We start from the raw sequence: 27285 nt of genomic DNA, 5'->3' as shown, positions 1-27285 counted from the left end.
AAACCGAACTACTAGTAGACTGCCAAAGAAATCACTGCCAATTCAAGGATAAAAGAAATCCTCTGACATGCTGCCACCTAGCGGACACCGTCTAACATCGACAAGCCAGACTTCCAGGTCTGAAACTGCCATCTGACCCGACTCCACAAAGTTCTAAAAACAATAGAGATGAGGAAATTACAAAACAGTTTGAAAAATCTTCTCCTTGTGGTATTTTCCTATTTAGACTGCACTGACTTTTTCATCTTTGCCGTCACAGTACATTTGAACGGACAAGAAAACAACCGGTATGATTTTTTCTTTTTCTTTAATTTCCACTTTTTATTTCACTCATTGAAAAATGTTGGGATTTCACAATTTCTCCTTCAAGAGAGAGAGTACACGAGAGATGAATAGGATTGTGTAAATCTGGTCTCTCGGATGGCTTCTCTTCAACTTCCTCCTTAATTCAACATCTAAGTACAATTCCTGGGAGTGTGATGGGGAGACTGTTCTGCCAGGCACCCGTGAACATCTTACAATATTTTCGGATCATTTTGCCAAAGAGAAGCGGGGGAGAGACATCCCAGAACTGGCTCAACCTTGATATATCAGAGCCACTTAGGAGAGATCGTACTCAATAAAAATAAACACCTGTCAGTACTTTCAGCTCCTTTTGAGCAGTCATGGGAATTTTGCTCCAGGTTATTTAAACTTTGACAGCAAACGCTTAAACCAGCCTCTGCAAACTCAGCTGGATAACCGCCCCCAACAAGACTTTGAGAGCCTTCCAATTCAAGAGTGAATGTTATTAATTTGGTCTTATAAAATCACATGGATAAACAGATACAAATCTTCACTGAGGATACTCCCAACTGTAAAGATGACCCTGAGAAAAGTCAATTCGCTGGAGTCTGGTCTCATCAGACCGAAGAGCCCACCTGGGCATTGTGACGTGACTGGCGCCATCCATGCGGTACCTGTCAGTCAGAGCGCAAGAGGAGAGATTTGTCTCGCCAGATGCCCCTGGCACCAGCTCCTAGCTGGGGTCTCAGGTGGCTGCTTCCCTCTGCAATCCCAGAGGCAGCTGCAGGGACATCTGGCTGGTTGAGCAAGGATTTAACACCCCGTTTGCCAGATATAATACAGGGTTCATACACTTGTTAACATATGTAATGCATTCATTTTAACATCTTAATGATACCCTTCCTGTAATTCTTCTCCAACCTAGTTACGAGAATAGTGTATTCATCAGCCGAGTTAGCACATGAATGTCACACGCGGGTTGCTTCCGAAAATGAATAGCCAGTTTCCTATTCCTGCAGAGAAATCCTGCAGACTTCCACCTTGTAAAGAGCTCAGAAATCCATCCTCATCTCTCCAGCCAGAGGACCACTGCCTTCCTTCAACCTGTCATCGTTTCTCATTAGAGTTACAATAATAGCCTCCTACCCGCTCTCCTGGGCTCCTGCTTTCCTCAAACCAGCCCATTGCTGCTAGAGCAAACGTCAGAAAGTCCGAAAGGGAGCAAGGCCCTTATCTTCTATTTTCTAAAAAATGGTGTTTTTTTTTTTAATTTTATTGAAATTAGTTTATTTACAATATTATGTTAGTTTCAGGCGTACAGCAAAATGAATCAGATACTATGTATCTATATATAGATATATATGTGTGTGTTTAGTCGCTAAGTCGTGTCCTACGCTTTGCAACCCCATGGACTGCAGCACCCCAGGTTTCCCTGTCCTTCACCATCTCCCAGAGTTTGCTCAAACTCATGTCCATCGAGTCGGTGATGCCATCCAACCATCTCATCCTCCATCACCCTCTTCTCTTCTTGCCTTCAACCTTTCCCAGCATCAGCGTCTTTTCCAATGAGTTGGCTCTTCGCATCAGGTGTAGATAAACTTTTTCAGATTCTTTTCCATTATAGGTTATTACAAGATACTGAGTAAAGTTCCCTACGCTATACAGTAGGTCCTTGTTGGTTATCTAGGTTATACATAGTAGTGTGTATACGTTACACACTCCTAACTTATCCCTCCCCCGTCTTTCCCGGTTGGTAACTGTGGTGACCCAAGGACAAAAGAGCAGATAAAACCCAGGAGGGCCTTGGACTGTAGGAACAAAAAAGCCAGACCCTTATCATTCTTCCCTCCCCCGTGTTGTAACTATTAACGGATTTCAGGTCCTCCTGAGCGGTATAACCTGTCTCCCCTCCTACCCCACAGGGAGAAGACATTTGCCTTAATCTTTCCCAACCCAGTATAGGTGCCTCATCCAAATGACCCGCAAGACCCCTACCCCACTCCTTGTATCCCGGGTATAAAAGTGGACTAAGGACCCCTGTTCAATGTCAGATCCCCCTTGAGCCAGCCTGCTGTTCTAACAGTGTCTCCCACTCTAATAAACTTTATTTCCCTCTCCTTCTGCCTCGTGTCTGGAAATGCTTTTCCAACCCGTGCCGGGACCACGACAGTAACCATAAGTTAGTTTTCTATGTCTGTGAGTCTATTTCTGTTTTGCAAATAAATTCATTTGTGTCTTTTTATTTAGATTCCACATATAAGCAATATCATATGGTATTTGTCTTCTTCTGACATTTCCTTTAGTATGATAATCTCTGGGTCTATCTCTCCATGTTGCTGCAAATGGCATTATTTCATTCTTTTTATGGCCAATTAATATTATGGCCAAATTATAGATGTTGGTCAATTATATACAAATATATATATGGATAATTAATATTAATATTTATGGCTAAAGTAATATTCCGCCTTGTATATGTACCATATCTTCTTCATCCATCCCTCTATTGATGAAGTCCCTTCTCTTCTGAAAACCCTGCAGGGGCTGCCTGCAGACTTCAGGAACAAGTCTAATTCCTAACCTGGACTTGTGAGGCCGCGCATGACCGGGCTGGTTACCAACCCAGGCTCTCCTGCCATTCCTTCCCTGCACCCCCAAAGCCCATCACCCCTGAGAACACTCTGGGCGTTCAAGCCGCACGGCACCACTTCCGAGTCATTCCTTCTGCAGGTCTCCTGCGCTTCCATCCACACAGACGTGGCACACAGCTCCTTCCCTGGAGAGGGATCTTACTGTCCTATGGATAGCTCATCTTTAGTCGTAAAGATTTTATTTCCATGGCATTCTTGGCTCACAAAGCACAGAAAGAAAAAGCACCAGAAGCTATGGAACAACAAAGAGACAGGATTTTTTTTTTTAGGCCGAGCTAACTGGCATGTGGGCTCTAGTTCCCTGATGAGGGATTGAACCCACGCCCCGTACACTAACAGTGCAGTCTTAACCACTGGACTGCCAGGGAAGTCCAAGAGACGGGTTAGAGTTGATTTAGAATCGGTGTCTCAGCCCCTCTTTGTCCCTCCCCTAATGCTTGCTTGGAATTTCTAATCCACAGGATGTCAGGGGACACTTTGTATGCACCTGGATGGAGCCGGAGACCTCCTGGCTTATTGTGAAGAGTCAATGGGTAACACTCGGAAAACACCTCAAGGCAAAGAACTTTAAGGGCAGGAGCCATTAAGGGGTTCCCTGATGCTGGGAAACACTGCAGGCAAAAGAAGAGGGCAGCAGAGGATGCGATGGTTGGACAGCATCACTGACTCAACGGACATGAATTTGAGCAAACCCTGGGAGATGGTGAAGGACCGCAAGGCCTGGCGTGCTGCCGTCCATGGGGTCACAGAGTCAGACATGACTTGGGTAATTGCATACCACCACCTAAACATTTGTTATTCAGGCAGAGTGGAGCCTGTGCTTCCAGGCCCAGAGCCCCCAGGGTATGGGGGTACCAGGACCGAGAGGGCGGGAGCACTGGGAAGGGGGAGGGGCAGCTCCACCCATCCCCCGGGGGGAGGGGGGGGAGAGGGGAGGGGTCCAGGGCCCAGTGAGTGTCTAGGTGGGGGACGGGGGCAGGAGATACAACAGATGCCCCACTAACCCTGAAGGTAAGAGCCATCTCAGACCTGAATTTGTAATTTTACCCTTTGTTCCCTAAAACTCGTTTTATTTTTAACCAAACACTATTGCTTTAAAAAATTCTCTCTCCCAGATGGTTGGGGTGAGGGGGTGGGAGGGAGGCTCAACGGGGAAGGGATGGTCTGTACACACAGAACTGATTCACTCTGCAGTAGAGCAGAAACTAACATGACATCATAAAGCAACTGTTGCTGTCGTCCAATTGCCCAGGCGTGTCCACCTCTGAGACCCCACGGACTGCAGCACACCAGGCTTCCCTGTCCCTTACCATCTCCTGAGGCTTGCCCAAGTTCACGTCCATTGCATCAGTGATGCCACCCAGCCATCTCGTCCTCTGACACCCCCTTCTTCTGCCCTCAGTCTTTCCTAGCATCAGGGGCTTTTCCAATGAGCTGTCTGTTGACATAAGATGACCAAAATACTGGAGTTTCAGCCTCAGCATCAGTCCTTCCAACTATAAAGCAACTATCCTCCAATTAAAAAAAAAATCCCTCAAAGCCAAACAGGGGGTTCTACCTCCCTGCCCTCACACACCCCATTCTGAATCTCCTCATCTCTGTTTCCTCACTGAATCACCCACCCCAGCCACAACCATCCCTGGAAATTCTCAGGGAAGAGCTTTACCAAGATGTGGACCAGTATCCTCCTCCCCCGCTAAGTACAGCTGGCAAGCGGGGGCTCATTTCTCCCAGAAGAGGCTGCTGATTGGAAAAGACATGTCTTTGCACACAGATAATGGACTCTACCCACCGAAGGGCTGAAGAATACAGTGCCCTTGTTTTCCTAAAGCAGAGTGATGCCTTCCTGGCCGGGCGATGGCTATACTGGGAATAGAAAATTAGTTTTTATTGTTTAACCTTCATGGTTTAAATGAGGAAGTTTCTGCTACAGTTAAAGGTCCCCTCGAGTTTTCATAAAGTAGCCTTATGACAGCAATATTAGTCTTCATAAAGAGCTCAGTTTTAAAATGTCTTGCGCTCAGGTACTTGTTGCAAAGTTTCATCTAAGGGCTTAGCCGACTAACAGCAGTGGAGCATCTTGGGCTAACTGTGCTATTTACTGCATCTCTGCTCTCTTTTGCCACTTTTATTTTTTTGATTAATTAATTCATTATTTACTTCTGGCCAGGATGGGCCTTTGTTGCTGTGCACAGACTTTTCTCCAGTTGCGGTGGCGAGCAGGGGCTACTCTTCATTGGGGTGAGTGGGCTTCTCATTCGGCGGCGTCTCTTGTTGCAGAGCACAGGCTCTACCACACACCGGCTCCCGCCTCTAGAGCACAGGTTCAACAGTTGTGGCGCATGGCGCCCCACGGCATGCGGAATCTTCCAGGACCAGGGATCGAACCTGTGTCCCTTGCATCGGCAGGTGGATCAAGCACCGGACTGCCAGAGAAGTCCTCTTTCGCTACTTTCCAACATAATCATGCCACTGCACACTGGCAGGGTTTCTGACATCCACAAAGCCTCATCCCCGCACCCCTCCACCTCTGCCGAGGAAGGTTATTCACATAGTCTCTCCCCACAGTATCTCTGACAGCTAGGAATGGAGCTCGAAGCGGGACAGAGGTACAGGCCAGCCACTGTGGACCAGTGAGGCCAGGGAGGGAGGGGAGAGCTTGGCCATGAGGGTTCTCCAGCCTCACAATCCCTGTTACGTTCATGCCTTAAAGAACCACGCTTGGGAACACACTCCAGCCCTTAAGGAGAATCTTCTGGGCATTGATAATGTGGCCAGCTTCTGGCAATATTAAACCGTCAGCTGCTTGATGACATCAAGAGCAGGGCTGAGCACAGATCACTCATAAATTCATTAAGCTGGTTCTTTAAACATTCCTTGAGCATCAACTGCATGCCTGCCACTGGGTAAAGAAACACAACATCACAGAGTCTCTGCCCTTGGAAAGCTTGCATTTGGGTGTGTCAGGCCAGCACCAGGCCCCTGGCGTCGATGCCATGCTGGGGTGAATGCAAGAAGCCCCAGGTGTGCACCACAGGGGTTCCTGACCCCAAAGGTGGGCAGGCAGGCATCACGGGGGGCTTCCCTGGTGGCTCAGGTGGTAAAGAATCTGCCTGTCAATGCAGGAGACCCAGGTTTGATTCCTGGATGGGGAAGATCCCCCAGAGAAGGAAATGGCACCCCACTCCAGTATTCTTGTCTGGAGAATCCCATGGACAGAGGAGCCTGGGGGGTTACAGTCCATGGGGTCACAAAGAGTCAGCCGTGACTGAGTGATGAACACTTTCACTTTTTTGCGTATAAAGTAATGGCTGAGCTAAATTTTGAAAGACAAATAAAAACTGTACACAAAGAGAAGCATGGAATGGCACATACAGAACATGCACGAAGACCTATACTTCATCCATCCATCCATCCGTCCATTCCACAGAGCTCACTGATGGCTGCAAGGGCCGGGTATCCTGCAGGAGGCCAAGACGCTCTGCACCCAGGACAAACATCCTCTCCGCCCTCACTGCGCTTAAGTCACAGCAAGGAGGCAGGAAGTGGCGGAGGGGAAGGGCACAGCCAGGCTAGGAACTTCTAACCCTTTAGTGAGATGGGGCCGCTGAGCACAGCCAAGGGAGGGTGAGGAGATGGAGCCAGAGGATAATGAGGCTGGAGAGGCAGAGGTTGGAAGGAGGGTCCCAGAACACAAAAGACTTGGTGTTCCGTTTTCAGCAGCTCAGACTTTATCCTGATGACTACAGGGTCCACTGAAGGATTTTTGTAAGCAGGAAAGTAAGTGACATGTTCCAGCTGGCATCTGAGAAATCGCTGAGTTGTAGAGGGTGGGCTAGAGGCAGTGTGAGTAGGACAGGGTGGCTGCCTAGCAGTGGTCCAGATGAACAGTGATGATGGGGACAGTGACACGTGTACTGAGGGGCCAACGGTCATGACACAGAGCAGAGAGAAGCGCTTGAAAGTTTAGGAGGGCAGGAGAACCCCCAAGGTGAGGGTGAGGTAAAAAAGTTAGAGGGAGCCTGCAAGACCATCTTCTGGCTTCTGGTTTGGGGTGATGGGGATGACAGCTCTGTCCTTCACCATGAAAGGGGAGATCAGATGAGATATGCGTGGAGGAGAAAAGGTTCTGAGTGCATCAAGTTTCTGATGAATATGAGCTTTACAGTTTCTAATTATCATGATTATTTTTACTGCTGCTTCTGCTATAACACCACCACCATTATCCTGACCATCACCAATACCACCATCATCACCACCACCACCAATACCACCACCATTACCACTAACATCACCAATACCACCGCCATCACCCCTACCATCACCAATACCACCACCATCACCACCATCAAACCTGCCATCACCAATACCATCACCAATACCACCACCATCACCCCTGCCATCACCAATACCACCACCACCACCATCACCCCTCTCATCACCAATACCACCACCAATACCACCACCATCACCACCATCAAACCTGCCATCACCAATACCACCACCACCACCATCACCATCACCCCTACCATCACCAATACCACCACCATCACCCCTACCATCACCAATACCACCACCAATACCATCACCATCACCCCTACCATCACCAATACCACCACTACCACCATCACCAATACCACCACCATCACCCCTGCCATCACCAATACCACCACCAATACCATCACCATCACCCCTACCATCACCAATACCACCACCAATACCATCACCATCACCCCTACCATCACCAATACCACCACTACCACCATCACCAATACCACCACCATCACCCCTGCCATCACCAATACCACCACCAATACCATCACCATCACCCCTGCCATCACCAATACCACCACCAATACCACCACCATCACCCCTGCCATCACCAATACCACCACCATCACCATCACCAATACCACCACCATCACCCCTCCCATCACCAATACCACCACCAATACCATCACCATCAGCCCTACCATCACCAATACCACCACCATCACCATCACCAATACCACCACCATCACCCCTCCCATCACCAATACCACCACCAATACCATCACCATCAGCCCTACCATCACCAATACCACCACCATCACCATCACCAATACCACCACCATCACCCCTACCACCACCAATACCACCACCATCACCAATACCACCACTATCACCACCATCACCAATACCACCACCATCACCACCACCATCACCCCCACCATCACCAATACCACCACCATCATCACCACCATCACCCCTGCCATCACTACCATCACCACCTAGTGCACTCAAAGAGCAAAACCTGAGAACTGAGGGAGCACTCTAGTGATAAGGAAGCTACATGAGGATGGACCTCTCAGACCTCAAATCTTGAAAAGTTCAAGCAAATATTTGCTGCCTGGTCATCTCAGATATGGGCTTCCCAGGCAGTGCAGTGGTCAAGAATCTGCCTGCCAATGCAAGAGCCGCAGGAGGCCCAGGTTTGATCCCGGATCGGGAAGATCACTGAAGGAGGTTATGAGAAGCCTGGAGAATCCCATGGACAGAGGAGCCTGGCGGGCTACAGTCCACGGGGCCGCAAAGAGTCTGACAGGGCTGAGCGACTGAGCACAGCACACATCTCAGATCCTGACTGTTCTGTGCAACTTCCAAGACCCGTCTTCCCCGTACCACACGGGCTGAATCCTGCTTCTCAAATACAGGCATGTCACTCCCCAGTGGCTTCCCTGGCCCCCAGTGGCTCTCACCGCTTCATAAGATGCTTGGTGGTGGTTTAGTCACTCAGTCGTGCCCCACTCTTGAGACCCCTTGGACTGCAGCCCACCAGGCTCCTCTGTCCATGGGATTCTCCAGGCAAGAATACTGGAGTGGGGTGCCGTGTCCTTCTCCATAAGACACTTAGAACACCTCTTTGGTCAGTATTTACCCTGAAGCCTTCCTTTAGAGACAGACCAGCCCTTCTAAGAAAGATTTCCCAAATCACAGAGTCTACTCCTGAACTACCAAATCAGAATCTTTGTAACAGATCTGGGAGCCTTTCATTTCTGTTTTAAACAAGCTCCCCAAGTGATTTTTAAGATCAAGCCAGGTTTGGGAAATGCCACTCAAGGGCACAGCATTCTCTCCAGCTCCGCAGGCTGGCCTCTCCTAGGATGAGACACTCCTGGTGGAGCAATCCAAGCATCCGTCACCAGGTCCCCTCCAACTGAGGACCCTCAGTCTTACCGACTTCCGCAACTGCAGTCCGAGAGCCTGTGTCACATTATGAGACGCTCCTCTTTTAGGCATGCCCTTGGTCTTCTGTTTTCTTTTTTAATGTCAAGCCAGAATATCTCTTCTTCCACCCCTGGAGTACTTCTGGCATGAAGATAAGCCCATCTCCCACAACATCACTCACTGGTTATGTCCCTTTTGCAAATCCTCCTACCTTTTGCCCTGTGTCTCCCCTGTGACTGAGCCCATCACAGCTAATGGGTCGTTGTTGGACAAAAACCAGTAGATGGCTTGGTTTTGTAGGAAAATTCTGTGGGTCATGCTTTGGCTTTCCCATAAAGGCAGCTTTTATAAATGCTAGATATGATTGGGGTTGATGGAATTGCAGTTCCCAAAACTGTTATGGCAGAGATGAAATCCCATTGGAAAACCACTACATGACTAACATCTTGACTTGGGAACGTCAGTGCCCCCAAACCCCAAGTTGCCTTGTGGGTTTACAAGAAACTTTCTTGGGACACATACTCTTATATACAAAGGCAAAGAGATAATGAATGGGGTTTAATTTTTCCCCTTGTTTTTGTCATGTGAATTTAACTAAAAAGCAAATGAAAAATAATGTCTATATTAACAACTGCAATGATTATAATTTCATAAGTAGTTAAGATCTATTCAGTTTTACTTGCTTTTTCATAGACTTTGGTTTTAAAAGTGGAAATATGCTTCCTGTAATAATTGACATCGGAATTTTAAGGACCCGGCTTTACAGATGGGAAAAACAACCACTCAGTCTGATGGACTTTCTGGTTTTAAATTTATGTTCTTGAACCCACAAAACCTACCAAAAACTGGGAAAGTGAGAATCAAAATTTATTCAAAGATCTCAGATGCATAGGATTAAACAAAGCTTTGGAAGTTCCTCAGAAAGATGCATGCTATTAAATCTACTTTCAAATTTCTCTCTCTTTTGGAATCTAAATAATCCTAAAGTATACTTTAACTTTTAGAAAATAAATTCTTGACTGCTCCAATTTTTTGTATACTTGTATATACATAGAATTAACTCTTGTTCACATGGTGAGCCCACTTTCCTGCCTAAATAGGATTTAGTGAATATCAGAGACCAGTCATTGTCCTCTTAGAATCCATCCTTTCCTCTTTGCAACTAGTTACAGGCAACCACCTTTCCTCAAGCTTTGGTGAAAACAGCTGCTAAACCAGAAACTACAATGTGCAGTCTGCCTTGCATCAAAGTGTCTTCTTATGAGTAAGTTCCAGACAAGAAGACACTACTAGAAATGATGATGTCTCAGCTTCCAAGTACCGCCTTGATCCTTCCTTCCTCCCTTTCCACTATCAGAATGACAACGTATGGAGAAGACAACTTGGATCCAGAGATGAAAGTACCTGTTGAGGATGCCTGCCAGCCCTGAACTTCCACCTTCAGATTTTTGCACATAAGAGAAAAAACTTCTATCTTGTTTCTTCCACTGAGTGATGGGTCTCTTTGTTACAGCAGCACAGACTGCACTAAACAAGTGAACGTATGACCAAGGATCAAAGGACTGCAAATCTCTGGCTACATCATTCTCAGTATCAGGAGATAGTTTCACACATATTGTGAACCCTGAAGGACATGAGGCCAACTAATGTGCTGATTCCTGGGGAAGAAAATAAGAATTCCAGGTAATAAGAATCAATTATCCAATGATTATGACTCTGGTCTGACTCCCCATTTTCGGTAAATCTTTTGAGGCTCAGTGACCTACTGACTCCATGAAATAGTTAGTCAGGAATGTGCTAACAACATAGTTTATTGGTAGTCACCACCACTGGCTTTTATATTCTGGGGTGAAATAGAGAGTTTTGTAAAAGCATAAAAGAAGCAAGAGCCATGTTTTCAGTTCCCATTATAGCCCTGCCTCTATATAGGTTACAAGCCATGAAGGGGCAAAAAACATGATTAAAGCAAGAAGTTCAGCTGAAGATAACTTTCAACAAAATATGATTGCATAGAGGCAAAAGGAGAAGAGGGCGGCAGAAGATGAGATGGTTAGACAGCATCATCAACTCAATGAACATGTATCTGAGCACAGTCCGGGAGATAGTGGAGGACAGGGAAGCCTGGTGTGCTGCAGTTCATGGGGTCGCAAAGAGCTGGACAATTTAGCAATTGAACAACAGCAACAATGGAGGCATTATTGCTTTAGGCTATACTAGTAATAATTACCAACTTCACCATTGGTAGGCAACCAACAAATGAAAATCAGGTGTATAACATTATGAATGGCTTTATGAATTGATTGATGACCCATGTTTAATTAAAAAATTAGTTTACAGAATTTAAGAAGTCATCAGTCCTTTATTTGTTTTTTCTCCTTCCATCTTGAGCCTAAGTCAGATGTGATATATTCAAATGTGAGCAAAAAGGCTACAGCTCTTTTCTTGAAGGAGCTGCAGTTTTGTTCCAAGACCTTTAAACATTTCTGACTGGGCAGTTTCTTGAGAGAAGGAAAAAATTCAATGCTCCCAAACTTACATATTTTTTACTTAAGTATTAAAATATTGTTGAATATTAGATACATTATAAAATATTCACAAAAATATTCTAATGCTAACATTAAAAAATACATATACATATAAGGGCTTCCCAGGTGGCTAGTGGTAAAGAACCCGTCTATCAAGGCAGGTAGATGTAAGAGATGCCAGTTCGATTCCTGGGCTGGGAAGATCCCCTGGAGAAGGGCATGGCAACCCACTCCAGTATTCTTGCCTAGAGAATCCCATAGACAGAGGAGCCTGGCAGGTTATAGTCCATAGGGTCACAAAGAGTGGGACACCACCAAAGCCACTTAGCATGCATGCATGCATACATGTAAGTCACCATCCTTCCTTCCCACAACCTAGGGGGTCACCTTGAATGCACTGAACCCCTCACACTGGAGAACAAGGTGATTGATATGATTTGTATATGGATTCTCTGCCCCATATCACCCTTTCAGATACATTTCAAAATAAGTTTAGGGAACTTTTTCATGTGAAATTAGCAAGCAAGCACAGAAACAATCAGAGCTTCCCAGGTGGCACTAGTGGTGAAGAACCAGCCTGTCAATGTAGATGTAATCGGCATGGGTTCCATCCCAGGTCAGGAAGATCCCATGGAAGAGGGCATGGCAACCCACTCCAGTATCCTTGCCTGGAGAATCCCATGGACAGAGGAGTCTGGGGGGCTATGTACGGTCCATTGGGTCGCAAAGAGTCAGACAAGACTGAGAGACTAACAGTTAACAGTAACAATAAGCAGAGTTACCGCCCCGGTTTCAGGATATATAAATAGTGTATAAACTGAGCCTGGCCGGGAGGTCTGAGGGCCACGCACCCTGCTCAGACCTGAGTGCCCACATCGCTATTCAGCCTGGCAGAGGCCAGAGAGGCCGTCAAAGCCGGAACAAGAGCTGCTTTATAAATTGGACACCGTATTTGTGCTAGTGTTTTCTTTATTGTCATAGACTGTTATGACAGACTTCGTAAATTGTGGTTGGTAGGGCTGGATCACTAAGAGGCTTTCAGAGTTCTGTGCTAAAGGGAAAAAAAAGCCAAGAAAACCCAGCCACAAACAAAAAAGGGAGAAAAACAGCATTACTAGTCTGACCAAAGACGGGCTGGGTAAACACCAGCTTTTGCACACATAGAATGTGATACTGTGCTTATGTCTAGCATTTGTTACCGCTGGACGGGGCGAGCTCTCAGTAATGACTGCAGCCGCCAATGTCATTTTGTTTCATGGGGTCACCCAATATCTGTATTAGAACTAAAACTAAGAGACACACCTACCTTTGCATGCCTGCTACAACTATTCTATTTTTAGCATCAGCAAGAGAAATGAGATATCTGATTATTCTGGCAACATGTGTAGGCTGTCACATTAACCAATAATCCTTGTCATAGGATAACACATTTGGCAAATCACTATTTGGCCAAGGTAATGTGGCTCAGCTGGTAAAGAATCTGCCTGCAATGCGGGGGACCTGGGTTTGATCCCTGGGTTGGGAAGATCCCCTGGAGAAGGGAAAGGCTACCCACTCCAGTATTCTGGCCTGGAGAATTCCATGGACTGTATAGTCCATGGGCTTGCAAAGAGTCAGACATGACTGAGCAACTTCCACTTCACTTTACTTCAAGGGAAAGGTAAATCCTTGGTTATTGGAGAAGTTACAGCAAAGTACCTAGCACAGTAGCACCCTTACTAAACACTGCTTGACTCTAATGATAAGATATGAATAGCACACATCTTCTGCCTAAAGAGTCTCTTGTCTGGGGGAAAAAATGGCATCTTCTGCTTTCAAACACACAATGGTATATTATGACAGCTTCTTATTCTTTAAAAAGGATTACCTGTGTGTAACATTGTTACCAATGAATAACAGGTAAAATTCTATAGCACAACAAATATAAATGTGAAATTAATAAAAAGTTCTACTCATCCCATGGACTTCCCCAGTGGCTCAGATGGTAAAGAATCCACCTGCAGTTCAGGAGACCCAGGTTCGAGCCCTGGGTTGGGAAGATCCCCTGAAGAAGGGAACAGCTACCCACTCCAGTACTCTTGCCTAGAGAATCCCATGGACAGAGGAGCCTGGTGGGCTACAGTCCATGGGGTTGCAAAGAGTTGAACACGACTGAAGTGACTTGGCACGCACTCAAGACATAAGGTAACACTATCACTTTTTAAAAATAGCAAACAAACTGTCCTAATTCCATTCTTTAATAACCTATACTATACCCACTTATACAAAATAATTTTATATTATATTAAATTATATATATACTTATATATACACACAATCATATTCACACACATATGCAATGAGGTCTACTTTAAGGTGTTTGTTCTCTTTTATGGATTATGACTTCGCACAGTTCCATCTTTACATTATCCAATTCTATTTTAAATGTCTCTGTAGAGTTTTCTAGTTTTATTTTCATAAGCTTTGTATACTCCTTGTTAAATGCATTTTTTGGGCTTTTTAAAAATTATGAATGAAATCTTTCATTCATGTTTTCTAATTATTGTTTGAAATGGGGACAGCTAGTGATTATTACCTACTACTTTTGTAAACTGATTTATTTTTCTTGTAGCCTCTCAGTTCCTTTGAATTTTCCCAAGTATACAATCACATCACATTCAAATTTTACCTTCTCTGTATTTTATTTCATTCCTATATGTAATTGCATTTGCTAGCACATTCTGAACAATATTAAATAACATGGGGACAGTGGATATCTTCGTTGTGTTCCTGATAGTGAGAGAAATGCTCCTATTTTTCATCATTAGCTAACTTTTAGTTTGAGCTTTTTAGGATAACATCAAGAATCCAACTAGTTCTACTTTCTAATGGATTTTAAACAGAAATACGTGCAAAATTTTGTCACTCACTTCTCAGTATCTAGCAAATGATGTTTTTATTCTTTGACCTGTTAAAATGAATCATCCTTGCATTCCCATAAGTAAACATCAATGGTATCTGTTCTTAATATTACTTATTTTCTAAATTATCATGGCTGATTTTGAATACTTATTTTTCCAGAAGAAACCCAAAGTATAATTTTTAAGAACCAGGGTACCAATGAAATTAAAAGTTTGTCTTCTTTACATTGTAAGGAGATTCAATATATGTTGATCTAAATAGAAAATTAGGAAGCAATCATTTACATAACCAGAATTACCTTAATTAGGGGTTCAGTTTTGAACTAATACATTACCTCTAGTACATGTAATTGTTTATAGATAGGTTACTCAATATCTCAGAGGCGGGATTAAAAGCAGACTAATAAAAATGAAACATAGAACAAAATAATAAAAATGAATTAGAATTTGTCTTTCTCTGTCTGACTTACTTCACTATATATATTCTCTAAGCCCATCCATGTTGCTACAAATGGCAGTATTTCATTTCTCTCTTAATATTATATCACTTATACATGGAATCTAGAAAATAATACAAATAAATCTATAAACAAACAGAAATAAACTCACAGACAGAAAATAAACTTATAGTTACCAAAGGGATAAAAGAAAGGAGGGGCAAATTAGGAGTACTGGATTAACAGATACAAACTACTATATATAAAATAGCACAGGGAATTATATTAAATATCTTGTAATAATCTATAATGGACTACAATGTAGGAAAAATAACTGAACTACATCACTGTATATCCAAAACTAACATCATATTCTAAATCAACTATACTTCAATAGTAAATTGAGTGTTAAGATTTCAGTGTACAGCTCAGAAGTCCCCTCAGTAAGTGTGGATCAGAATTTTTTAAGAGAATTTTAAATTAAGGGTCTTGCAAATGTTATGTCTTTCCTCCCCTAATATACTGTCCTTCACATCACAGCTTATAAATGCCTTAAGAACAGGCTCTCTACATTCTAAATTACTGTATTATTTAAATCAAGCCTAAGTCTTAAATAGACCTGGAAGTTTCCTAAGGATAATATGTACTTAACACATTAACTGCTGCTAGCAATAAAAACATCACGGTTTTCTGTAACCTGCTTCAGTGTTTGCATTGTCTTAGGAAATGGAAACTCACTCCAGTATTCTTGCCTGGAGCATCCCATGGGCAGAGGAGCCTGGCAGGCTACAGTCCATGGGGTCGCAAAGAGTTGGAAAAGAGTCGGACACAACTGAGCGACTTCACTAATGCAATTTTAGAAAAATGATCAAACGTGCTCTATCTAAACTTTAAAAATATGTCTTTGATTAATTCATCAACAATAACAATGAATTAGTAATAATGGTGGTAAAATAATATATAAACATTAATGAGGGCATACTCTATTTCCAGGACTGTGCTTAGGTCCTTTACATCTTTTATTCAAATCAACCACACTCCTATTACAGAGGGATTGGGAACTCCAGTTTTTAAAGATGAGGAAGCCAGAGTGAAGAAATATTAAGTACTTTCCCAAGATCACATTTATTCAAATATAAATCTGACTTCACATGCTACAATTTCTCCCACAAAATATACATGACTTAAGATGATACGAGAGCGTGCTAAGTCGCTTCAGTTGTGTTTGACACTTGGCAACCTTATAGACTGTAGCCCGCCAGGCTCCTCTGTCCATGGGATTCTCCAGGCAAGAATTCTGGAGTGGGTCGCTGTGCCCTCCTCCAGGGGAATCTTTCTGGCCCAGGGATCGAACCCATGTCTCTCACATTTCCTGCACTGGCAGACGGGTTCCTTACCACTAGCACTCCTTGGAAAGACCTGAAAGTGACAGTGAAAGTGTTGGCTGCTCAGTCGCGTCCGACTCTTGTGACCCCGTGGACTGTAGCCCTCCAGGCTCCTCCGTCCATGGGATTCTCCAGGCAAGAGTACCGGAGTGGGTTGCCATTTCCTTCTCCAGGGGATCTTCCCATCCCATGGATTGAACCATGTCTCCTGCATTGGCACGCGGATTCTTTACCGCTGTGCCACCTAACCTAAGGTGAGGTAAATAAAGTATAGCAGTCATTCAATTTCTAATTGCTTCCAATAGTGAAAAATCAGATGTTACTCATTTTTCTCTTATTTTTAGTCATTTAATTTTTTGCAAAAGCAGAGAAAGAAAATGCATTAGAACATTTAAAAATGAATTAGACTAATGGAATTACGGTTGCTATATAGCTCAAAAATTACAACAGAAGATCAAAAGATCAAATTTAAACCTACATTTTAAAATAGGCATCTGCTGCATAAAGCTAAGCACATACACACTAATTATAATGAAAATGCAATATTTTTAAACAGCATTCTTATAGATATTAGAACAATATATAGTTCCTTGATTCTATGATACATATTTTTTTATATTTCAGAATCTCTGAACTGGATGCAACTAGAATCTATAATGATTGTGTTTAATTCTTTAGTCAAATTTTTTTTCTCTCTTTGTGATGCATGAAATCATAAAGTAAGTTGAAAATTCGTGGTATCTTAAATTTGTTGAAATATAGGGAATACCAGCCTGAAGGGTTATACAAAACAATTTTATCTCTCCCTGCCTCTATATCCAATACATATCCTCTTTTAAAAAAACGCGATTACTACTTGTGAATTTTTTAAAAAGAAACTAATCAAATTTCAACTTAAGTTTGAGGCATTTGAGAAATTAAGAATTTACTGTGAGATGATCAGAGATAGCCCAGGGAGTTGCAAACTAGAGGTTGGGATGTCCGAGCAGACGCAGGAACCCATGCAGATGTGTGTTATGCGAGGAAGCAATGTGGACCAGTCCTTGGTGGAGTCAGTAAGTAAAATAACACCAAGCCTGCAGAATTCTCAAGGGACTGTATCCAGGAAAACAAAACAGGCAGTTATTCCAGCGTTTCTCCACTGAGGCTGTCAGCGTAGAGAAGTCATTTGTTTTCTGTGTCCCCATCTCCTCCCTTCTCACTCAGCCCTCCTGGAAGATCAGAAAAGGACCAGAGAATTTCACTCTCCCCCAACATCAACTCCTGCTCTACTTCTCTTCCCCCCGGAAAGTCAGATGACAACAGAGGACCAGCTAATACTTTCTCTCCACAGAGCCCTGGATCCACAGATGGGGAGTAGGGGATCTTCCCATTCCAAAACCCAACATAAAGGAAGCAGCCAGTAGAGAACCCTGTGAGCAGAGATAATGGTTTCTAAGGCAGGGAATTCAAACTAGCACACTGACTCACTGAACCACAAACCATCCCTGTCCTCCTTCCAAGAGTGAATTTAAATGCCTCCTCCAAAATAAGAGAAAGAGAGAGAGAGGAAGGGGAGAGAAAGGAAAGAATATTTGCATGAACATCACTGGTCACTATAATTAACCACTCAGTCATGTCCGACTCTTTGCAACCCCATGGACTGTAGCCCTCCAGGCTCCTCTGTCCATGGGATTCTCCAGGCAAGAATACTGGAGTGGGTTGTTATTCCCTTCTTCAGAGGATCTGCCTGACCTAGGGATGGAACCCAGGTCTTCTGCATTACAGGCAGATTCTTTATCATCTGAGCCACCAGGGAAGCCCAATTAACCACTACCAACTTCAAAAGAATTCTGCTAATCCCTCAAAAAAAATTCTCTTTAGCTCTCTTACAAATTATTAAAATAAAAAAGAACAAAGTCAACAGCACTTAGCCAATTTTAATTTTCAGTATTAGTAGAGTCAGTGAGGGCCCTTGACTTATCATCTCAATGTGGACTCACCTTCTGCACAGCTGCTTGAAAAGCCTGTTTAATTCTCTTACACGAATCAGGTATTAATTTTGAGTCTTGACTCTCCAGAGTTGTGTCTTGCAAATCCGTGTTTTCATGGAGCTTGAAAATTCTATTAATGCAGTGAGTGTCATCTTCTGATATTCTGTTAGGATCCATCTGAAAGGGAGAAGAAGTGTGAGGACATAAGAGTGGTTATCATTGATCATTCTGCTGTTGAGTCAAGTGTGACTATTACAACAGAATTCATTCTTGCAAGAATGAATGCAGGTCCCCAACAACTAACAACTAATACAATTACCCTTGAGCTGGTGCAAACACTGACTTCTAATTTGTTTTTATGAGTCTCTGACTATCATCCACAACACACGCGTACACATGTAATTCATGGGGAAATTATCAAAATTGTCTGATGTTATTCAAGTCCTCACTGAGGGGAAAGGCATCGATGAAATTACCGGTGTTGAATACAGGAAGAGCAAGCCTTTTAAGTCCTAAGGAGCACGCTATGTGGGATTATGAAGCCCACTTGGATATTCAAAGCATGAAACTTACATAAATCAGGTGAAATTAACGTCATGTTCAGCTGCCGTGTTTGCCTAGCCTTTTCCCTTAATCAATGTGTGTTTTAATCAGCCGAAGAAATCCATTTCCTAGCCCCAGAGAAAACCTGAAGCCAGAAGCAGTTTCCCTTTTTGTTGAACCTCTCACCAGTTTTCTTAGACAGGAGAGCTAAATCTGTCAGAAGGTGACTGAAAACGTGTTTGGTGATACTCGGTATCAGCTGGGGTGAAGAGGGCTCATGAGTAACCTATACATATTCATGCTGAGGGAATGCTAAAATTCTTGAAGTGCGTGGGATAGTCTCACCCAATGTATCCCCGCAGAGTTATCAGCTGGTCGCCTAGTTACAACAGGTACCAGCACAAGCATTTCTTTAAGTATTACTCTTAAAATTGTCTGCCAGCTCCTCCTGGGGCTCTGACGAGTCTTTGTAGAGGTTTCAACTGCCAAGTAAAGAGGAGAGGTAATTAGCTACCTAATTGTTTTAATAATAGTTGCTTAATTTATCATTCTCTTCTTTCAAAAACTTCAAGCTACTTCATGTGCATTTGCTTTTTAGGTACAGGCTAGATTAAAAAAAATTAAAAAAGGAGGGGGGGAAATTACATAAGTCTGCAATAACCAAAGCACAGTCAGTTAATACCAGGTCTCTCAATTCCTGGTTTAATTATCTTTCTAAAAGTCAGTGGAAGATGTGCAGATTTATTAACCAGCTGTCAGAAGTAAACTAAGTACCCTATCCATATCCAAAACTCTCAAAACAAAATGATAACCTTTCAACAAATGTGCACCCACCAATGCAAATTTTATCATTCCACTCTTGTAAATTAAAGGATTGGTAACGTCTATAATCACGGGAGAGGTGTCACTCAGGACGCAAAACTACTTGCAATCCATACTTATCTTTTATGTCTTTAAGATAATGAGTACAAATCATAATATCTGAGACTTCATATATGGCAAGCTTTCAATTCCATAGTTCTGTTAAAAAGCTCACTTAACACCAGTAAGTTTCCCACAAAACCAGAAAGGCTTGGGCAACTGATATGAAGGGTCACTGGGTTTAGACCTCAAGAAAGAAGATTCCTGCGAAGGCCTCAGTTGGCTCACCACCAGAAAGCCGTTGAGCTAAAGGGACAGTGTGGTATTAGTGGGGAAACGCCTGGGGACCCTAACATTGGTTAAGCTCCAGCCCTGCTGACAAGCTGAGTGCTGTCAACAGAAACAGTAGTCCCCACGACTCTTGCTATGGGCAGTAAGTCCTGTCACCTTCAGCGTTACAAGCTCAGCCAGATTTTGTTAGAAATGCAGATGCCCAGGCCCCACCCTGGGCAGTGCCTGTGAATCTGCATTCTAACTCAGATCCCAGGTGATTCTCATGCACATTAAGGTTTGAGAAGTAATGCTTTCAAATACCAAAGGTACAAATATCAATTGTCTACTATTAAAATATCTCCAAAGTTCCTTGGACACCCACTTTAAAGTTTTTTCACAAGTAATACCAGCTAGCACAAAAATACTGATATGGTCAATGATGCCTAAAGGTTTAATGAAGAGAAATATGATGCAAAGATTTTAGTCTCTTTTCTCTTAAAAAACAGCCAGGTCCAGGTCCCACCCTGGGCCAATTTAATTAATATCCCTAAGAGTTGAGGTCAGCTGAATCTCTCTCCCCGAGTGTAAACGTGCAAGTGAGAACAACTGTTGCAGACAGTCTCGTTAGGGCTTGTTTGTTGTTTAGTCGCTAAGTCGTGTCTGACTCTTTGCAACGCCATGGACTGTAGCCCACAGTCTACATGCTCCTCTGTCCGTGGGATTCTCCAGGAAAGAATGCTGGAATGGGTTGCCATTTCCTTCTCCAGGGGATCTTCCCGACCCAGGGCTCAAACCCGAATCTCCTACATTGGCAGGTGGATTCTTTACCGCTGAGTCATCTGGGAAGCACAATTAGAGCTAAACATATATAAATATCACCAGTTATTTTCCCAAATGAAAGTGTGATGTCATTAAGTTTGATATTATACTCACTTATTTTGTTTATTTAAGGGTCATACATTAGAAACTTATTTTTAAATTTTATTTTATTGAATTACAGTTAATTTGCAATGCTGTATTATTTTCTAATGTGCAGCAAAGTGATTCAGTTTTATATAAATAGATAGATAGATATAGCGGTTTGCATCTGCTAACCCCAAACTCCCAATCTATCCCTTCTACACCTTCTGTCTTGGCAACCACAAGTCTGGTCTCTGTGTCTCGGTCTATGTCTGTTTCGTAGATAAGTTCCTTTGTCATGCTTTAGATTCCACATATAGGTGATATCATATGGTATTTGTCTTTATCTGATTTACTTCAGTTAGAATGATCCATCCATGTTGCTGTAAATGCCATTGTTTCATTCTTTTTATGGCTGAGTAATATTCCATTATCTATATGTACCATATCTTCATCTATTCATTTGTCAGTGGACATTTGTTTCCATGTCTTGGCTAATGTAAACAGTGCCGCTGTGAACATTGGGGTACAAGTGTCTTAGAAACTTATTTTTAACCTACAACCAAATGTCTTTGTTATTCCGGTGGCCTTGCAACTCTCCTTGCCTGCAAATGGAGACCAGGAGAAAGGGCGGGGCGGAGTTGCAGCGGTGCGTGCAGCAGGGCCAGCCATGTGCGTGCGTGCTAAGGTGCTCCAGTCGTGTCTGACTCTCTGCGCCCCATGGACTGTGGTCCACCAGGCTCCCCTGTCCATGGCATTCTCCATGCAAGTATTACTGGAGTGAGCTGCCATGCCCTTCTCCAAGCCGTCTTCCCCACCCAGGGATCGAACCAAGGTCTCCTGCTCTGCTGGCAGACTCTTGACTGTCTGAGCCACCAGGGAATCCCCAAATCACAGTAAACTGACTTACAAATGAGTTCACTGTACCTAGAAATGGCTGAAAATATTAAGTGAATCTTGAATATCTGATTTAAACTGGACTTCAAAAATACATTTATCAGATGGTGTGGTTCATATGAAAGTAACTCAGTCTGAGAGCTTCCTTGAAGCTTCATCGCTTGTAGGGTTAAATGAGGCAGGATGCTTGCCATCTGTGCTACTTTGTTTTCTGTTTTTTCAAGCCGACAGCCCACACACCTCCACATCAGACTTTTGGTGGTGATGGCTCTCCTTCTTGGGTAAAGAACAGCCCAGGGAGGTTGGTGTGCATGCTGGGGGTTTGGGGAAAGAGTTAAAAGGGAAGAGAGATTGAGTTTTCTGACAAACTTTTCTTATAGCTAAGTTCTAAACTTTGAATATGGTTATATGGATGTTGTGTGTGTATATGTGTGTTTTTAAATACACATCAATATTTAAAAGCAACTTTTTGGAAGGGTTTTTTTTCTTTGTAAACCAAAGTATGAATACTATGTGGTAAATATATAGCACAAACCACATGCTATTTTTTCTTTGGCAAGGTTGGTGGGGGAAAAGCCAATCTACACTGGATCTAGTACTTTCATTTTTTTTTTTTTCTTAATCTAGGCACAAGCAGTCTGCAAACATTCAGGAGGCAGATTCACTTTTAACTATCAAACATGACTTGAGAGAGGGAAACTTGTTTTTAAGTCACTATAATTTTTTTCTTTTTTACATTATTTGGGGGTATTTTTCTAAATGCATTTAAAACTAAATTGAACTGTTTTCTCTTTGAACTTTTTTAATGGGGTATAGCTAATTAACAATGTTGTGATTCTTGAGGATTTTCAGGACTTCCCTCTCTCACCTTTAAACAAAAACAATAAAACTGGCTCCATTTTCTTTTCTTTTTTTACTGTAAACTGCAAACATGCTACCTGATATTAGATGATTTCATTCTAACTCAAAAGCATTCAGGAATCCCAAGTAAGTGACCCACAAACTGAGTGGAAATCAAAAGTCTATCTCTTATTTGGTACCAAGTTCTCATCCAAAGGAAGTGATGTAAGTGAAAACGTTCAACCAGTGTCAGGTCAAACTGGGTCTATTCTCCCAGCTAGAACTTACAAAGAAGGCTTCCAGCAAATGTAAAAGTGTAAAGAATTGTAGACTGAACCTACAGGTACTGACCATGGAGTTTCAACAGTTAGCTGTATATCCTGTTTCATCTATAAGCAACCATGTTATTATTTTGAAACAAATTCCAAACATTCTATTTCACTTGTAACTTCTTCTGAATGTATCTCTAAATGTCTAGGACTCCTTTAGATATCATCCTCAGCAAAACCTAACCACATCTAGTGCAATATTCCTATGAAAACATTGCTCCAAATATTACTTCGTTACTGAAGAAGGCAACTTTTTAAAAATGCAGCCCAAAGCTGGGTTCAGCATAATGGCTAATACATTGTGCATAAATTTTGAAGAATCCCCATCTTCATTACATCTACGAAAACTGTACCCAGAAATTCGATGACATTAAATTCTCCAAACGAAATTTTTCTAGCCAGGCTTACTAACTTACATGTGGACTTTGGAAAAAATTGTCGAAAGTTTTCACTGTTATCCATGTGACGTCAAGACTGCTAAACGATCATGAGAAGGCTAGACTTCTCAGCCCACCAGACCATTAATACTGGGACTCCCTACAAAGAAGTCAATTTCTTCAACAGCCCAACAAGTCATTGTTTTTGAAATGGTCACATTTCCATGGTTCCTGTCAATCGAAGCTATTCCTGGTCCCTACAATCCTTTCATCCCCTAGGTCTTTCGGTGCTGAATACGCACTTCACAATTCCTGCTATGAAAATGCCACAATGCTAAGGTGTTAGAAGAGATAAAAGACGGAGAAGTATTGGGGCTTCCCTGGTGGTCTAGTGGTTAAGACACTGCCCTTCCAATGCAGGGGAGTTGGGTTTGATCCCTGGTGAGGGAACTAAGAATTCACATGCCCCAGGACCAAGAAGTAAAAATTAATTAATTAATTTAATTAAAAAAGAGAGAACGACTGCATCTTCTCTTTTCTCAATGCTTCTCTCTTATTTGACTAGGAATTTAAAGTCTTTTGTTATAGTCCCCATCATTACCTGACATCATGTGTGCAACACAGTAGGAGGACACTGTATGTTGACTAAAGGATTATTAACTCATATTCTGTACCATTGAATAGTGTCCTGTGCAGTGCGGGCACTCAGTATATAAGTATTAAATGGGGGAGGGGGCAGGACCACACACCGGATGAGAAAATGGATAAATTTGTCATTCTTGGCTGCAGCACAGTCCAATGAAAGAAAAATGTTTCATCACTTTCATATAGACTTGTGTAATCTAAAAGACCCTGATGCTGGGAAAGACTGAGGGCACGAGGAGAAGAGGGGTGACAGAGGATGAGATGGCTGGATGGCATCACCGACTCTATGGACATGAGCCTGAGCAAACTCCGGGAGGGAGACAGTGAAGGACAGGGAAGCCTGGCATGCTGCAGTCCCTGGGGTCTCAAAGAGTGGGACAGGACTGAGTTGCAAGTAAACTACCTGAAAGTTGTAGTTTTAGAAAAACTTTCTCAACCAGAAAATATTTTTATTAATATACAAATACACATTTTCTAAAATACTGTGCATAGTATGTCTACTTCTGTCTCAGTTCATAAACTAGTTCTACAAAATGCAAATTAGTGGATACTGAATACTTCGCAAAAAGTCTATGATTACACGTTCAGGACTCCGGCACATGTCAAAAACCTGTACAACCCAGGCAATGCCGTGTTTCGATGCATCCAATTTGGTTTAGTAATCACCTTTAAATCTGAAAACCAATGAAGTCCAAACTCAACTCTCTTTTCCCATAAAAAAAAAAATGCACAGTCAGCCCCCCACTTCCTTTGAGAAAGAGTTCACAGCACCAGACAAGAATATTTGAATGAATCCAAGCAACTGCACAGCAATTTCCAAGAAAACACAAGAGCTCAAACCACCAGAAAGCATAATGTTACAAATTTACCCCTTCCTTTCTACTATCTCTCTGCAGTCCCTAGCCGGTTTCCCCATCTTTGAAAAGCTTGGTTACTCGCTAGATCGTCGCCAGGCTGTGCCAGGGCAGAGAACTTCACCACCTCCACACACGTCTCGCTTCCTTCCTCCGCCCACCTTCGTGGGAAGACACGTGGGCCCTTCTCTCTTTTCACCCCGAGCGAGAGGAGCCCGTCTCCTAAGACAAGGCGTCCCTGGCCGCGCTGTGGCTTTCGGTCCATCTGCTGCCTTGGGCATCGCCAGCCGATGCTCCAGAGGCTGCTCCAGAGGTTGCTCCAGCGCACGCAACTGCGGCCTTCGGCTCCGCGCGCATCCGGCACGGTGTAAAGCAACCAGCCCCAGGACCCCACAACCTCCCGGGGGTGGGTGGGAAGGGAAACGGTCGGTGACGCCTAACTGGAGACGCTCCATTTTGTTCCTAAGTGAACATCAATAAGTTCAATCTTTGCTCCAGGGAGGATACAGAAGGGGAGAAAAGTGCGTAATCGTTTCCAAAAGAGGTGAGCGACCAATGCGGTCTCGCCGGGGGAAATTCAAACGCACCACGCCGGGCGAGCCCAGCCTGGGCGCACCAGCCTGGCCAGGCTGCGCGCGCGGGGATTGAGGCCAGCGCTCGGGCCCCGCGCCCGGCTGCCCCCCAGTCCCACGTTCTCTTTTTTTGAAGAGTCCCTTTCCCCTCCGGAACATGCAAAATCCGGGGAAGCCCGGCCGAGGGGAACCAAACTCCACCGCCTGCCAAGTGCTGGAGGGTCGAGGTGGGCGCGCCCCGCGCGCGCGCCCCTGGGGAGCGAGCACTCACCTGCGCTCGGAAGTAGAGGAACAGGGCGACGCTGCAGACGACCTGGCCCAGCCCCAGCCCCAGGAGGGCCACGAAGGTGGAGCGGGAGGCGGCGGCGGCGGCGGGGGTCGCGGGCGGCGGCGGGGCGTGCAGCGGCCCCTCGTGCGGGGCGCCCGCGCCGCCCATCTCCTCCGAGCCGCGCAGGTATTTGGTGTAGTCTCGGCTGGCGCGGCGCATGGCGCTCGGCCCCCTGGCTCGGGCGCTCGCCTCCCTCCCGGGCTGGGCTGCCGCGCGCTCAAGTCCGAAGGCGGCGCGGAGCCGGCGCGCGGCCAGGCGGGCCTCGACGCGGGGCGCTCAGAACCGGGCGCTGCTCCGGGGGCGCGCGGACCGGCGGGGAGGGCTCTCGGCCGCCCCAACTCTTATAAACCGCCTCGGGAGGGCTGGCCCCGCGAGCCAACCCGCCCCGGGCGAAGCTGCCTCTTCCACTCCCACCCCGGGCTCGCCTTCCTTCCTTTCGCCCTCCCTCCCTGCCTCTCTCACTGAAAGGCCTCCTCCCTCCCCGTCGGGGCCCTCGTGGGTGGAGGCTGTGGGTTGGTCCAGCGGTTCCCAGACACCACTTGCCGGTCGTCTGAACGTCGAGGAGATGGGCTTTCTGAAAGTCCAAGAGCTGGGTAGGGGGAGAGGCGAGGGAATGCCTTGGTCAAGGATGAAGGTGACATTACAGACGTTCCTGAGTCCGTCCGCATCCCTGAACCTCAGTTTCCCCTATAGGATTTAAAAAGTCGGACTTGGTGATGTCTGAAGGCCCTTCCTGTCTGTCTCACCTCCTCTTTCCTCCCACGACCCACCCCCCTCCTCAATTTTGTTTCTGCAGGAAGCATCCTCAGGAATACTGAGGGTGCAGCCTCTAGCATACAGGTTCCAAATATAGATTCTGACTATGTATTTTGGCAAGCTTAGGAAACCAGAACCCTCTCCCCCAAACCCCGGTTTCTGCACCCTCAAAGTGGTTTTAAATGAGCCAGATTTTGAATCTGGCAGCAGGAAGCTTATAGAAACCAAGTCAGACTTTAAAAAAAAAGAAGAAGAAAGAAACGGTACAGAGAGAGGATCCAGTAACGTCACATATAGGGCCATAGATGTTAAGAGAGTTGGGTCATATGCCATTCCTACCGCTTAGCAGTTATTTTCCTTCAATGTCCTAAAAATAAGAGTATACACTCCCTAGGTGGGCCACCCAGGAGGGCCCATCCTGCTGCCAATCACGAAAGGAGAATGTTACACAAAGCTGAGGTGGCCTTAAATGTTGGGTTTCCTTTCTAAGGAAAGCTTTCTGGGGCTTTTTAAAAGTCTGTCTTCAGAATTGTGCCCCTTGGTGAGAAAATGAATATATGAACATTGCTCACAGATTTTGATACTTTTTCAGTAGGAGAGAATGGAAGTGCTGGCCAACATAAACAGGGTTAAAAAGTTCGGATGTTTTCACTTTGTGTCCGTGTGTTTTAAGTTTGTGTCCTCTTTTTGCACAGTTTTCTAAAGGGCACTTCCAAGAGGGGAGATTTTTCACAATGGCACATATCT

General features: G+C 44.3%; 1 protein-coding gene across 1 annotated transcript in view; it reads right to left on the bottom strand.

Annotated features, from left to right (window-relative positions):
• The window catches only part of TNFSF11 (TNF superfamily member 11), a 42011-nt gene extending 15788 nt beyond the window's left edge, over positions 1–26223 (bottom strand). The window contains exons 1-2 of the mRNA XM_043892275.1: positions 25726–26223; positions 18373–18540 (exon numbers count right to left, since the gene is read on the bottom strand). Coding sequence (XP_043748210.1) covers positions 18373–18540; positions 25726–25941 — 384 coding nt within the window. The 5' untranslated portion in view covers positions 25942–26223. The remainder of the gene's footprint in view (positions 1–18372; positions 18541–25725) is intronic.
• Positions 26224–27285: the final 1062 nt, after the last annotated feature.

This window comes from Cervus elaphus, chromosome 30, assembly GCF_910594005.1.
Source record: "Cervus elaphus chromosome 30, mCerEla1.1, whole genome shotgun sequence".
Lineage (NCBI taxonomy): Eukaryota > Metazoa > Chordata > Mammalia > Artiodactyla > Cervidae > Cervus > Cervus elaphus.
Note: the sequence above shows the minus strand (reverse complement) of the source record. Positions and strands in the feature narration are given on the sequence as shown.